Here is a 14,419-nt window from a genome sequence, read left to right on the forward strand (position 1 = left end):
GAACCTTATCTTCACTTGTCACTCATACATGCACTTCATTCTTTCTTTCATTCATTATATCTGAATAATGAAATGCCTAATATAGAGAGGCCTGCAGGTTGACCCCGTGACCCAAGAGATACATTAGATGTTTGCCTGGAACCCAAACTAGTAAAAACAGCACAACTACAAGCTCACAATGCGACGCTTCGCGCCGCATTGTGAGCTTATAGATTGGCTATTTTCACTACTTCTCAACACACTGGCCGCCAGGATTAATTAACCCATTTTGACCTGAGATCAGATTCTAAAAATGTCTTCTACATCCTGACAGTTTTCTGAAAAAGCTATGTTTCTGTCAGTCGTTCTTCGATTTTTCAAAAATAGCCGACCTACAAGCTTGTAGATCTGCTATTTTTCAATAATAATGCTAAAGCATAACATAATGCTAACACCAAAAGGGGTTCCCGCCCAAAATGCGTTAATACATTCACTGTAATTCACGCAAGGATTTCCCCCTGGCGATCGGAAGAAACAGATGGCACGCACCATTGCTGTTGACATCACCTATGCTAATGCAAGTAGTATCACGACTCAATCGATCATAAGCACTATAAAAGACCAATTAGCCGTAGATCTACGTTATTGGTGGGGAGCGTGTTAAACATTTGTTTTTTAATTCATGGAATTTCTTTGATTGTTCTTTGATTTCTTCAGGGGTTTGAAATAACAACACTTAAAAACATAATATAGGAAACCAAAGCATATAAAGGGACCCATACAAACGTGTCCGTGAGCCACACATGGGTCCCGAGTCCCAGTGTTAGGGAACCAGTGTGCTTTACGCTACTCTACATGTGGTGCTGTTTTCTTGCTCCATTGTTGATGGATCCATCACATGGCCTGACAGGCTGACACTGCCTCCATTAAGCCCAATGCGTGTATAGGCCTGCCTGGGGGTCTTCAGATCGAGGGTCTCGTGGGGGTTGAGGCCTGGGAGGCTGATTGAAGCACTCCAATGCAGGCCTGTACTGATGCTGAAACCCAAAAGGCCTGAAGCCTCGTTTCACTTTGATTAGAGAGTGTGTGTGTGTGTGTGTGTGTGTGTGTGTGTGTGTGTGTGTGTGTGTGTGTGTGTGTGTGTGTGTGTGTGTGTGTGTGTGTGTGTGTGTGTGTGTGTGTGTGTGTGTGTGTGTGTGTGTGTGTGTGTGTGTGTGTGTGTGTGTGTGACTGTGTGTGTGTGTGTGTGTGACTGTGTGTGTGTGTGTGTGTGACTGTGTGTGTGTGTGTGTGACATGTGTGCCTCGTCGTTTTTCTATGTTGTGTGCTTGTCACGTGCACCGGCCTCTCTCTCACCCCTCCTCAGCGCACGTGTGTGTATGTATGTGTTTTCCACTCCAATCAGGAAGCTGCGATGACGCTCTGCACTGGAGAGCAGCTACAGTATGACACATGCACCACCCCTGAGTCGCAACGACAACTATGTTATTTTCTTTTTAATTACAAAGCAATGATCCCTCCAGAATATGGGATAAGCATCTCGCCAGGCCCAGGCTATGATCTAGCGTCTAACTGCCGAGCAAGAACTGTACTGTACTGTACTACTACTGTACTAATCAATGCCAGGGACTGTAGGAACATCATAAAAACAGGGAACCAGCTCAATGACATTCAATATCTGTCCATTAAACATTCAGCGGGCCCTCGTTAAAAAGCACTGCATCAGTGCAAAAACAAAGCCAATCAAAGCTCTCCACACTCTGTAATTCATCCGTGATTACTGAAGCCTTGCCAGACGGCGCGGGGTGGCAGTGAAATAAAACTGCCGCGTCATGCCGCGAGACAACGCTACAACAGCCTCATATTTCATACGCCGTTTAATACGTTTTCATCACGGCCCCGGACGGCGCTGATGTGACTCAACGCCGACCGGAGACGAGCGCGGAAGAGGCAGAGGGATAATTACACAAGTGTGTAGTGACAGAGGACAATCAACTGTCAGGCCGAGATGTCTCTGAGCTAAGAGTCATGGCAAACTAGAAAGGTGCACTCAGTCAGTCACGCAAGCACAGCCCGGCCTGTACCCCTGCTGCGATTGGCTAGATCAGAGGTATAGGCAACTTTGACGATGGAGAGGGCCACTATTTTTCCACACTCACTCCAGAGGGCCACATTGCATATTACTGTCGTACTGTCGTAGGCAAAAATAGCCGATCTACAAGCTCAAAACGCGTCGCAGAGTGACACGTTTTGAGCTGATAGATCAGCTATTATTGCTATATTTGAATTGAAATCCTGAATAATTTTTTTGCTATTTTTGAATTGGAATCTTGAAAAGTAACATTTTTATTTAATTTCAAATGCATTTAGTTATAGTTATGTTAACTTTATGAACTAAATTCAAATACATTGGGCATAAAAAAAGACTAACATTTGAATACTAGTAATCAGCTGAAATCAATAATATATCAATGTTCGGATATTAACCTGTGGGCCACATTAACCCATTTAGGCCTGACATCGAAATGTTTTCTAAATCCTGATAGTTTTCAGTCGTTCTCATGTCAAGGACCCCAAACATAATATGACATTGGCCGCGGACCTCCATCTGAAAATATGTTGTTCCAGGGACCCTCCCAGTAGCAAAGATTTGAGTTAAAAACGCGCTCTGAAAGAATATATATTCAATGATTTCAGGCACATTTTCACGATTTTTCAAAAATAGCAGACCTACAAGCTTGTAGATCTGCTATTTTTCAATAGCTAAAGTATGACATAATGCTATAAACATGCACCAAGAGGGGTTCCCGCCCACAATGGGTTAAGTGAAGGTGGGGGCCGCATGTGGTCCCCGGGCCACCAGTTGCCCATCTACAGTATGGTATAGAATGGTGCACACTGGGACGTCATGCTATGATGTGGCCTTGTAATAAAAGCCAGAGATTTCTCTTTCTAATCTTGTTATGATAAAAGGACAGTCGCTTCTCTTTGAAGCTATAAATAAAGGCATTAAATGTGACCATATCACTGTGACACAAACAAAAGGCGTCATACCAGTAATGGCATTATACATTGTCAGATAGAATGGGTGTGGGTGGTTAAGACAAACAGACCACAGTGGGTATAGGAACAGAGGGGTGTCATGTTATGACAGGATGGCGGTATGTCCATGTTTACTTTCCATGGGGCGATGATCTCTCTGTCTCTCTCTCTCTCTCTCTCTCTGACTCTGCCTCTCCGGGCTGCGTGGAAAATGTGATCAGTCAGTGAATTACTGCCGTGTTTATCGCCTCGCTCCGGTCAATTAATGTCCCTTCTGTGCTGCTGGCCAGCCAGCCATGAGCCAGCCAGGCGTACTGGATTGAAGGGTTTTTAGGTCTGTGATGGCTGTATATATCACAGCAACGGAATAGGCCGTTCAGCTCCACTGTGTGCTGCTCGCGGCAAACCGACTCATTGGGAACGAGTCGCGTGACGCCATCAGACGAAGTAATTTGACGCGTTATAATTTCAAGACGAGCAATAATTTCAATTGGTTCGTCTTGTCTGAAAGGTGGAGTGGAGGGTGTGCTATGAAGTGCTTTCATTTCAGCTTGTTGTCTGTCTGTACATGTGCAGTCAGTGTGAATCAGTTCTGGGAAACAGCAGAAAGCTGCCATTTCAAACAACTCCTGTCCAACTATTTCAAAACAAGACTAGGTTGAAAACTAGCTGGCGTACATTTGGCTGGACCGTGGCCGGTACAAGTATCTTACTACTTTACATTGGACTGGCAGGGCATTATAGAATATAGAGTAGCCTATAGCAATAAGCAAGTAATGTTAAGCCCAATTTCCATTTTGGTTCCCATTGTTCTGTTGTCCTAAACACCAAACAAACACGGACACCTTGCATGAATGTGTCTTTGAACTGAATGAATTGCACATGTTACTGCCACCTCCTATATCGTATGGAGGGGTTATTTTTTCTCGCGCAGCATAGAAGTCAGTCGCCAGCTGACCGTCAACTGTAGTCTTTGTGGTGTTTTCCAGTGCAACCTTTACCAGAAACGTGGGCCGACGCAAATCACTCTGACCATAGAGTATTAAAAGGATAGGGACTGAACCGGAGCTATATAGACCCCCCCCCCCCCCCCCCCCCCCCCGCTATTCATTTCAGTGGTTGCTCAGTGGCGTTTTGAAGCACCCGGAAGAAATTTGGTGTCCAAAATGCGGAAGTGCAAACGAGCGCTCAATGTTATAAAGCCCAGCTGCATGGGGTTTCCTCGTCATAACTCCACGGGTCCGCCCGCAGTCCCCGCTCTTACCACTCAACGTTGGAGAACCTCACTGGGGGCTTGACTCTGACCAGCCGCCATTAGTTCTCTCAAATTGGCTTGGGGGGGTGCCAGAGTCTTCTAAGATAGATAGGCGATTGGCCGGTGTGCCCAATAGTTATCCAGTCGGATTATTTCATTTGCTGAACAAAAACTACACAGGGGTGCGGTTATAAAAGACAAGGCCACTTTAACACCCTTAAAGCGGTTTGCTGAAGGGCCAGTTCTGTATATCCGCCTTCCCCCATCGTGTACTATACAGCTACTACACAGATCACCTCTCATGGGGAATTCTCTCATTTAAGTCTTATTGGAAACAGGTCCCCAGTAGCCTTTGTTTATTTCTTCATTACCCTTTTCTTTTTACCCCGAAAAAAGGAGGTGGCTGTCCAATACCTGTAGTAATAAAGAAGAAGGATTTTTCATGAATTCCCTGGCAAAGCACCACCTTGAGTCCTGTTGTCGTTAATTGGATGAAAAACTGAGCCTCGCCGCAGTGTTCATCTGGTAGCCTTCACTTGCAATTATGCTCAGTTCAGAAAAAGCAATTTAGTGTGTGAGCTTGGAGAGGCCTGATGCATACTGAAGAAGAGCAGGTTTTGAAGAAGGGCAGACCTACTTCTCCATTAAAGATGGAGTGCCTGGCGAAAGGGCCTTTCTGTGTGGAGTTTGCATGTTCTCCCCGTGTCCCCTAGGGTAGGTACCCTCACAAAAAACATGCAGTAATCCTGGTCTCTAAACTGCCTCCCCCTGGTCAGCCGGGGCGCCTGATGGAGGGGAAAGGAACTGGTTGGAATAACGTGTTCCTTCCACGTGCTACGTCCAACCAGGGAAACTCCCCCCTGTCAGGTGTAGAGGAGCAACTTGGACACTCAGGCATGAAGGAAGCATGAGTTCAAGTCCGTTGCTCTCCCCATGTCCCCCATATATGGGGACTAGGTTGGCGGAGGGTGTGTAGAGCACAGGATCACATTAGATAATTGGCACAGGGGTGAAAAATGGGTTACAAAATCGTGGGATATAAAAAAAAAAGATGGAGTGCCACAATTTTTGTATTTTTACAGTTTGTCATGTGTCTATGAGGTGACAGTACTTCATTAGACACCCTGGAGTCATTTTTAATTATATGCAATAATTAAATAAACTTTGTATTTAGGGTTTCTTCCTGGAGGCTGAACCCACATAAAAACGACATTTTAACAAATACTGTACACTTTTTTGAAAAACGTCTTCCTCCTTATATATAACAATGAGACCTGATGATCCTGTTTTACGGTGGAAAAAAATCATGGCACTCCATCTTTAAGCAGTTGAGAGTCAAATAACAGTCTAAGTCCACACTAAGTATCCATAATGTATAAATGATGGATAAGGGGTCAGGACAGCTAGGCCTTTTCGGGGAGGGGTCAGAATAAATTATGGACTGTTATTCATCTCAACTGCTTAATAACATAGACAGAAGACACCTGCAGCAAAATGTTTCGACAACCACCTGATGAGGTTTGCAGAAATAGATGATGAGGTTCACCGATGGATTTCTGCGACGTAGATTGCTGTTACTGTTAAATGATGTTACTATATTCTCTTCGTCACTATCTGCCTTCCTTCCGCCCTCTTTCTTTGACACACCAGACCCAGTGGGGCACGGTGACATGCTGGCTTCAGCAAAGTAGCACAATTTAACGTGTCTATTTTTGTAAAGCAACCGACCAGATCTGCTATTCTTGGCTAGGCGATGTAGGTTACAGGCAGCTAAATGCGAAAAAGGGGTTGCGAGTGAATCCTGTCATGAACACAAAATATGAAATCACTTTACTACTGACAAATGCCAACACTTTTAACTCACCTGATGCATATCAAAGAAGCAAGGAAGTTTCTCAATTCAATTCAATTAATTGGGGCTTTACTGGCTTGATAAAACATACGTTTACCTTGCCAAAGTAAAAGTGGAACAACAGAGTGTAGGCTCTCTCTCTCTCTCTCTCTCGCTCTCTCTCTCTCTCTCATATATATGTCAGGTCGTTTATTAAAGACCACAGCTTTAACGAGCTGTTTGCGTCACCTCCCCCAGGAAGCAATTAGTGACTCCAAGCAAAGCACGAAGAGGAACTATAGACCTTCAGACCACCTGCCTTTACTCTGACAGATTGCACCTACATGTACTCAAACAATCATAATGGGGGCGGAGGGGGAGGGTGCTTTGGCTCCGAGGGAAATTAGCTGTAAAGTGGTTGTAACTGTCTCCTTGGGGTTTAGTATTGGTAATGACTGAGCGTGTGTCTGCGCAGTGCGCACGGCGTTGGAGAAAATGGCGCCGTGGAGGTGAAGTACCGGTGAACGCCATGCAATGTTGCTTTTATAACATCTCAACAACCACACCCGTTACCGTCATTAAGCCATTTAGACCTGGGAACGATTCTACAAATGCCTTCTAAATCCTGACAGTTTTCTGAAAAAGTCATGTTTCTACGTACGTATGTCAGTCGTTCTCAAACATTTTCATGTCAAGGACCCCCAAGATTATATGTAATCAGCCCCAGAAGCAAAGATTTGAGTTAAAAACGTTCGCTCTGAAAGAATATATATTCAAAGATTTTTCAAAAATAGCAGACCTACAAGCTCGAATAGCGCGGCACTATGAGCTATGAGTGCCGTGCTATGAGCTTGTAGATCTGATATTTTTCAATAGCTAAAGTATAACATAATGAAACACCAAAAGGGGTTCCCGCCCAAAATCGGTTAATGTATTAGCATTAGCAGATTTGAGCTGCATTTTGATATGCATATGATATAAGGCACTGGTCATGTCACTGCGTGACAATATTCCATGATTTTGTACATGATGTAACCTTACTGCACCTATAGTATTTGTGTCCTTGTATGCTCTACCTCAGGGTTCCCCAATTCATTTTCCTCAAGGGCCATATTTTGACTAGGGAACCAGGCTGGGGGCCGAGTCCGCACGCGCGAAAAATTGGGTTTTTTATTTTTTCATTAATTAATTAAAAATCACACCCGTGTGAACTGAGTGGTGCAACTACACATTTATTGTTATAGTTACTGTACATTAGAACCAGATTGATTCACTCTGACATGATATCTGTGATGTCAGTGACGTCACATACTAACCATAGCAACCATGCTCGTTTTTTTGGTTGCTAACCATAGCAACCATGCTCGTTTTTTTGGTACGAACAAACACGGGTACACGGGTACAAAGCCAGTTGTTGGAGTGGTTTGCACCACTCAAAAATTGTTCTCAACCAGTGGTCCGGGGACCACCAGTGGTCCTTGAGGGGGTGCCCATAGGCTACTGACCCCCATTTAATGCCATTTATATCTGGGACACCCCCGAAAACAAAACAAAAAACTTTTTTTTTTTTTTTATTCTTCCAGGGGCCACAAGGGGGCACTCCGCGGGCCGCAAATGGCCCGCGGGCGCCTATTGGGGAACCCTGCTCTACCTTATGCGGACAGGAATACATTGTTAAAATGTGTCTCTGTGTGAGTGTGTGCATGCATTGTTGCATGGAAGGTATATGTGGCCTTCTCACCTGTAGTCAGTAGTACAACAGTAGGTGTTAGTGGTGATATGGATACGTCTGTTGTCGTCTGTGGCGTGGCTACATCAGTAAACGTTGTCGGTGGTATGGAAACGACTGTACTTGTTGTTGTTTGGTCCTCGTTATTCCGGCCTGGTGTACCTGGGAAGACACACGTTGTACACTCAGGTGAACCGTTCACATTTGAAAGCACACATTTGTAGTAATGCCAACATATAGAGAGACAGGAACAGATTAATATATGGGCGTTTTTCATCTTAATCCCGTCCTCCCAGAGGGGGGTTTTGCTGTCTATATCCATTGCTTGAAGACTGGAACAGAACAGAAGAGATGGAATATATTTCTTAACCCAGTTCTGTCAAAGGGTTCAGCCTGCAGTCGGCCATCCATGGCCGGTCGTGAGCCCTGTGCAGTCTAATTACATTTCCCTGCGTGCGTGCGTGCGTGCGTGCTTTCGTGCGTCCGTGCGTGTGTGGTCTGCTATGCTTCCAGACCCCATGTTACGTCATCTGTCTTGGACATGTAAAGGGGAGGGGAAGCAAAGTAGTAAAGCTTTTTCCATCTCATCATCAGACCAATTTTTTTTTAAAGAGTAGCTTGTTCCATTTCCTGCCCAGATTCAGAGACACCTGTCGGCAACTCCCGTTACAAGGTGTAAAGTGTGTTGTTAGTAGGAATGAAAACAAAGACGCACCACCGGAAGATTAGGACTGAAAGAGAGTGAACGGGCCGACGTCCGGTCTGTAACACCTGCCTAATGATGATGTTACTGCAGATCGGTTTCTGAAGTGTCCACAGCCCTCCTATGAGACACAGACCCGAGTAGATTATTTTTTTTTTGGTGAGGACCAATTATATGAATATATAGGTTGAAAAGGGGCAAAGCCGCAATAAAAGTAAGCGATTTAGCCTAAGACCCATTGCGGATCTGCGGTGGGCTGAGGATGTAATGGAGTTATGTAATTGTTCACCTATATATATACCACTCGTTCTTGGATATAATATCAGATTAAGGTAAGAAAACTCTTGGTCTGGTATTCTCCTTTAAGTACAGTAGCTGAGTGCATGATGATGATGAGCCATCTCCTCAGTTCCTACAGTGAAAGTCCCTGTAAGCTGCTCTTACAGACAGTTATATCTGCATGACAGCTATGAGTCGATACATGCTGTGGCACTGTGCCCAAGAATCCTCAAGCCAATGCACAGAACAGAGTCAGTACACAGGACAGTGTTAAAATTCCTCATATTTTAGTCATCTAAAAAGTTTTAGTTTAGTTTTAATCGACTAAATATAAGATTATAGTCGACTAAATCTATGGTCGATTTAGTCTGCAAAACTGCTTGCTCGTAATGCTTGATTTTTCATTTGGTTGCCTGCTGAAAGATCTTGTAGTAGAGTGCAACACCCGAGCACAACCAAGACTGTATTTTGAGTGTCTTAAGTACCAGGTCTTATGACTTAACTTAAGACCTGGAGGTGTGGCCAATGCTGTTTGGCCACTCAAAATAGCTAAACAGCATTGGCCACGCCTCCAGGTCTTAAGTTAAGTCATAAGACCTGGTACTTAAGACACGCAAAATACAGCCCTATATCTTTTAGTAGCCTACTACTGGATCTCTTCTCCACTAGTCCCTCCGTAACATTTGTGTCTATAGTTTTAATTTGTTGACTAAATTGTCAACATATTTAGCCTTAGTTCTAGTAACCATGGCTTAGCTTTTATTTGGTTCTTATTCAGTTTTCGTCAGTGTAAAAAGGTAGTCGACTCGACGAACATTTTTCGTCATAACTTTAGTCAAGGAAATCAACACAGTCACAGACACAGAACCCCCACCCCTGCCCCCCCAGTCAATCTTCAGTGTGTGAAAGTCTCCCTCATCACTGCATGTGTTGTACCGCTGACCCGGCACAGCTGGACTCCTGGCTCAGCCAAGGACACACAGAATAATGAGCATTGCTGGAATACTGACTCACACAAACATACTGTAAGTGTCAGGTTTTCCGTGGGAACACACGCACGCACGCACGCACGCACACACGCACGCACGCACGTGGTTCAATGTTAAATGGATCATCTGGGACATCCACAACATCCAGGTAAAAAGTCATAAAACCCTATAGCTGATTGTGTAGTTTGTTTCCCTGGATAGGTAAAAAAAGAACTACAGCAGGGTAGAAACATGGCAGTTAAGGCTAGTACACCACAATGTAAGCAACGCATCTGCAGCTATAAGTTTTGTTTAAGATGTATGTGTGTTGATGCAATAAGCATTGGCCAGTAGGGCATGCACACCTCAATCTAACATACCAATTGTTGTTTACTAGCCTGCAATGTTTTTCTTTATTTATTATTATTTTTTAATCTGCTGTAGGCTAGTGTTTAACCTGAACCTGAACCTTGAACCAACTGCAAAATCATTGGCTATATTTTCGCCGTCGTACAACAAAGTATAGGCCTATAGGCTATATGCTGTAGGACTGGTTAATAAGTTGCCCTTTCACAATGCTAATGACTCGTACTGTATGCACCTGTGCATGCTAATCAGATATATTTGTTTGGTCAGAAGTGACACAGCATAAGGAGGTACGCATAATCCTGCCACATCACCGCAGCCTTTAGGGACCGCATGGAGCCGTGTGACTTTAATGCAATGCTTAATTAGCATGGCTAAACGAGCTCTGCACCAAACGAGGGGAGGGGGGCGGGGCCAGTAAATGAGGATGGAGAGCTCCCTGTGTGCACAACTGCACATGCCCCCCCCCCCATACACACACACACACACACACACACACACACACACACATTCATATACAGCAGAAGTGACCTCTACTAGAGCCTTGCTGTAGCTGCTGCATGCAGGAACTGTAGAAAGCACGAATCATAGAACCCAAGAAGAGCTTTAAAGCTAAGGCTACTGTTTGTGAATGAGGTACTGTACCTATAGGGACATGGCATGCGCCATGCGCTATAGAGCGTCGCAGTCCCGCCCCCTTTCATGACGACGCCAGGGCCCAGGAAATAATTCCCAATGCATCTTCCCCATAGACATTTCAAAAAGTATTTATTCAAAGACCTTTTAAGCCTTTTGACCTTTGGCTTTTTACAAAGCCAACTCGAGTCGTGACAATTCATGACAACAAACACAATATTTTGGACCAAACAAATAATTACAAAGAAGAAAAACAACAAAAAAGTGTTTTAACCTGCTGTTTTTTTCTTCTTTCTAATTATTTGTTCGGCCCAAAACATTGTGTTTATTGTCATGATTTGTCACGACAAGAGTTGGCTTTGTCCGTGGCGTAAACGTCTTTAAATAAATACTTTTTGAAAAGTCTATGAGGAAAATGAACGGGGAATTATTTTCCGGGTCTCTCAAGGGGGCGGGACTGCGACGCTCTATAGACACACTGGGAAGCAAACTCGAGCCGGACAGTCAATGGATTGCAGTTAAGTCAATGAGAGCACACTAGCACAGGGTGGACAAGCTTATGAACAAAACATTTTTAATTATTGCAACCTCAGATAATTGTTCAGGAAAAATGCCGTGAATTTTTTCCACCCTAAAACATGATCATCAGGTCTTATTGTTATATAAGAAGGTATTAATATTTTCAAAAATGTGTACAATATTTGTTAAAATGTTGTTTTTATGTGGGCACGCCCACCAGTTCATTAAGTATGCCTGGTTTGCCTGATGAGTGGTGATCCACCTGAACTGAAGCTTCACCCACAGCTTTAGTTGTATGATAAAGGAGGAGGGGTTAGGGGAGGGGCTGATAGTGTGATGTCACTATATTACTGTTTATTTCATTGGCCCGTTTGACTGCATGTCAAGGGTTCAGCCTCCAGGAAGAAACCCTAAATACAAAGTTAATACACCATTGCACATAAAAACGACTCCAGGGTGTCTAATGAAGTATACTGTCACCTCATAGACACATGAAAAACTGGAAAAATACAAAAATTGTGGCACTCCCTCTTTAAGTTTATACGTGTCCAACATGTCTCACAAATGACAGCCAATATTACATGAGCATTTCCACTCCACACACGAGAGCACAATCTGTGATATGTGTTCTTTAATTTCCATGAACAGAATAATTTACCAAGGTCGCACATAAATCATTAACAGATAGTGTTTACTCATATGCTCGTCCACCCGACGGCTCTCATTGACTTCAACGCATTCCGACTTCAACATTCCGGCTCCATGTTTGGCCCCGGAACCACAAAGTGCGCGTTCGTGTTGTTAACCTCGTTTTAAACCTAATCTTGTTTAAAGGAGGAAACTGCACTTGAAACTCACTGAAATCCACAATCAGCCGTTTTCTTTTTAATTTATTCATCAACATAACTACTACATGAATTGGGGGAGGGTAGCGTGCTGCAGTCTTAGTCTATTTAGCACTGAGAACCATCATTAGCGCACCACAGGTATGCAGCGTTTTCCCATCATCAGCAAGAATGGAGGTGCGCTGACAGAGCAGCATCACAACATCAGGTTCAAGAGGGAGCCGTAGAACTTAATTGGTTTGGGTTAGGGTTAGTTACAATTTAATTTCTCTACAAAGTCCCATGCTAACGGAACCACAATTAATTAGACCATCGGTTCCCAAACACCGGGTCGGGACCCATCGGTGGGTCGCGGACACTTAAGGCCTATTCATAGTCTGGATTTTCGGTGGTGAGGTGACCGGTGGTCAGCTCACCACCGGAGCTGAAATAACGTTGAGCGGTGGTGAGTAAAAACAGAGAGAAGGGCTGGAGCGGTGGCGGTGGTTTGCTCTTCACCGCGGCTCGTGACGTCATGTTGTAGTTCGGTGGTCACCCCACCACCGAAAATCCAGACTATGTATGAGCCTTTATGGTTCCCCTTTAGTTTCCTACATTTGGTTTTTAATTATTAGCCGATTACATGCCGCCATCAGGTGGCTCCACTCAGGAGCCAGTGCCAGCATAATGCACGGAAATTAGACTCTTTAGAGAGCCATGAACCGGAAGTGATAACCTTCCATTTCATAGCTTCCTCCCTGGGCCGTGATCTGCCAATGTAAACATTAGTTTACTACTCGCGAGTTCGGATTAAAGTTTTATTAAGCTCTAAACATCGTCCTTTATCTCAATCTGAGCCCTAAAGATGCTAAAGACCGCGTGTGTGTGGCGAGATTTGGGATATTCTATGACGTCACAACATGGGACCCTTCGGTGGCTAGCGATGGATGCTAAAACAGCTAATGGATGGTAAATAAAATACTATTGATTCTGGATTAAGAGACAACAAAGGAGGGTTTAAGCAATAAACCCAAGAAATAATAGACCATCGAGATCTACAAGCTCACAACGCGGCGCAAAGCTTGTAGGGCTGTTTGGGTCACGGGCTTCACTAGATTTGGGTCACGGGCTAAGACGTTTGGGAACCACTGCTCTCTAGACTAATTGGACCTGGATTTGGTCAGTAGTTCTTCTTCGCCAATTTCCCTCTGCAACAACTCTCTTCTGCAAAAACTAGCGGATCGATCTGCAACAAGCCCACAATCAAGAATAAGGATGCTGGGATTGGAGTGGTTAAAACGACCTCTTGTGTGTGCGTTGTACTATAAAGTCTTGAATGGAACGCGAGAAGAGATGAGGGTGGGGTCAGATATGCTCGCATGCATCGGTGCAGAGACGTAGCTGACCATTTGGTTGCCCTACTCCTACTCCTAGGTTATTTGTGCTGCCTCCCCCTCCTGACGAGAGCGCTGCGTTTCCTCATTCAGATCAGCTATTTTTGCCATTTGCGAGGACGCACACAAGGCTGCTCCAGTGCTCCTTATTACCAGGCGGAGCCGCAGAAAAAATTATTATTATGAGGGTCGGCTTGGCACTTTTTGCCACATTTTGTTGCCCCCCTCGGCGTGTTGCCTTACTCGCAGTGCGTATTGCGCGTATACGTAGCGACGGCACTGCAATCGGTGTGGTTGTACCGTGTCGTTGATAAACCGTTTGCTTTTTGAGGGCAGTGACCTGGTTCATATTACTTAACACACACACTGTGAATGGATGGAGTAATCAGACACAGCTTAATGTGTTTGTGCATACATGTACAGTACACACGCTCGTGCACGCACACACGCGCACAGTCGCACACACACACTGACACTACCCACACAGACTACGGGACTGTGAGAAAACCTGGATCTGTCAGGGGACCGTTTTGCCAGGACCCCCAGTCCTTGGATAGAACAGTGTTGATTTCGCCAACTAAAACTATGGCGAAAAAAATGGTCGCGAGTACCTGGTTCAACACAGGTCTCCTCCAGGTCTGCTCAAGAGGGGCGCAACAACGCAAGCGTAAAAAAAAGCTAAACCGAATCCAGGTCTGGTGAGTCGCGGGCGAGTGCACGTAACGAGCATGCGTGCAACAAATTCACGGGACCGCGCTCACGTAAATACGCTTGCGTTGTCGCACCGCAACTTCTCAGAGCAAAAACGCAGGTCTCATTGAAAATGAACTATAGGCGCGTTTTATCACTCCCCGTTTGCAAGGCCCTTTAGGCTATAAAGACTAGGCTATAAAG

General features: G+C 44.6%; 1 protein-coding gene across 1 annotated transcript in view; it reads right to left on the reverse strand.

Moving 5' to 3' along the window:
- Positions 1 to 14,419, reverse strand: part of prrt4b (proline rich transmembrane protein 4b) — a gene marked incomplete at its 3' end in the record, with an annotated part of 35,253 nt that overhangs the window by 6,803 nt on the left and 14,031 nt on the right. Inside the window, exon 4 of the mRNA XM_079493833.1 lies at positions 7,849 to 7,998. Within this exon, the coding sequence (XP_079349959.1) occupies positions 7,849 to 7,998 (150 nt within the window). The remainder of the gene's footprint in view (positions 1 to 7,848; positions 7,999 to 14,419) is intronic.

Source organism: Electrona antarctica, assembly GCF_951216825.1.
Source record: "Electrona antarctica genome assembly, chromosome: 23".
Lineage (NCBI taxonomy): Eukaryota > Metazoa > Chordata > Actinopteri > Myctophiformes > Myctophidae > Electrona > Electrona antarctica.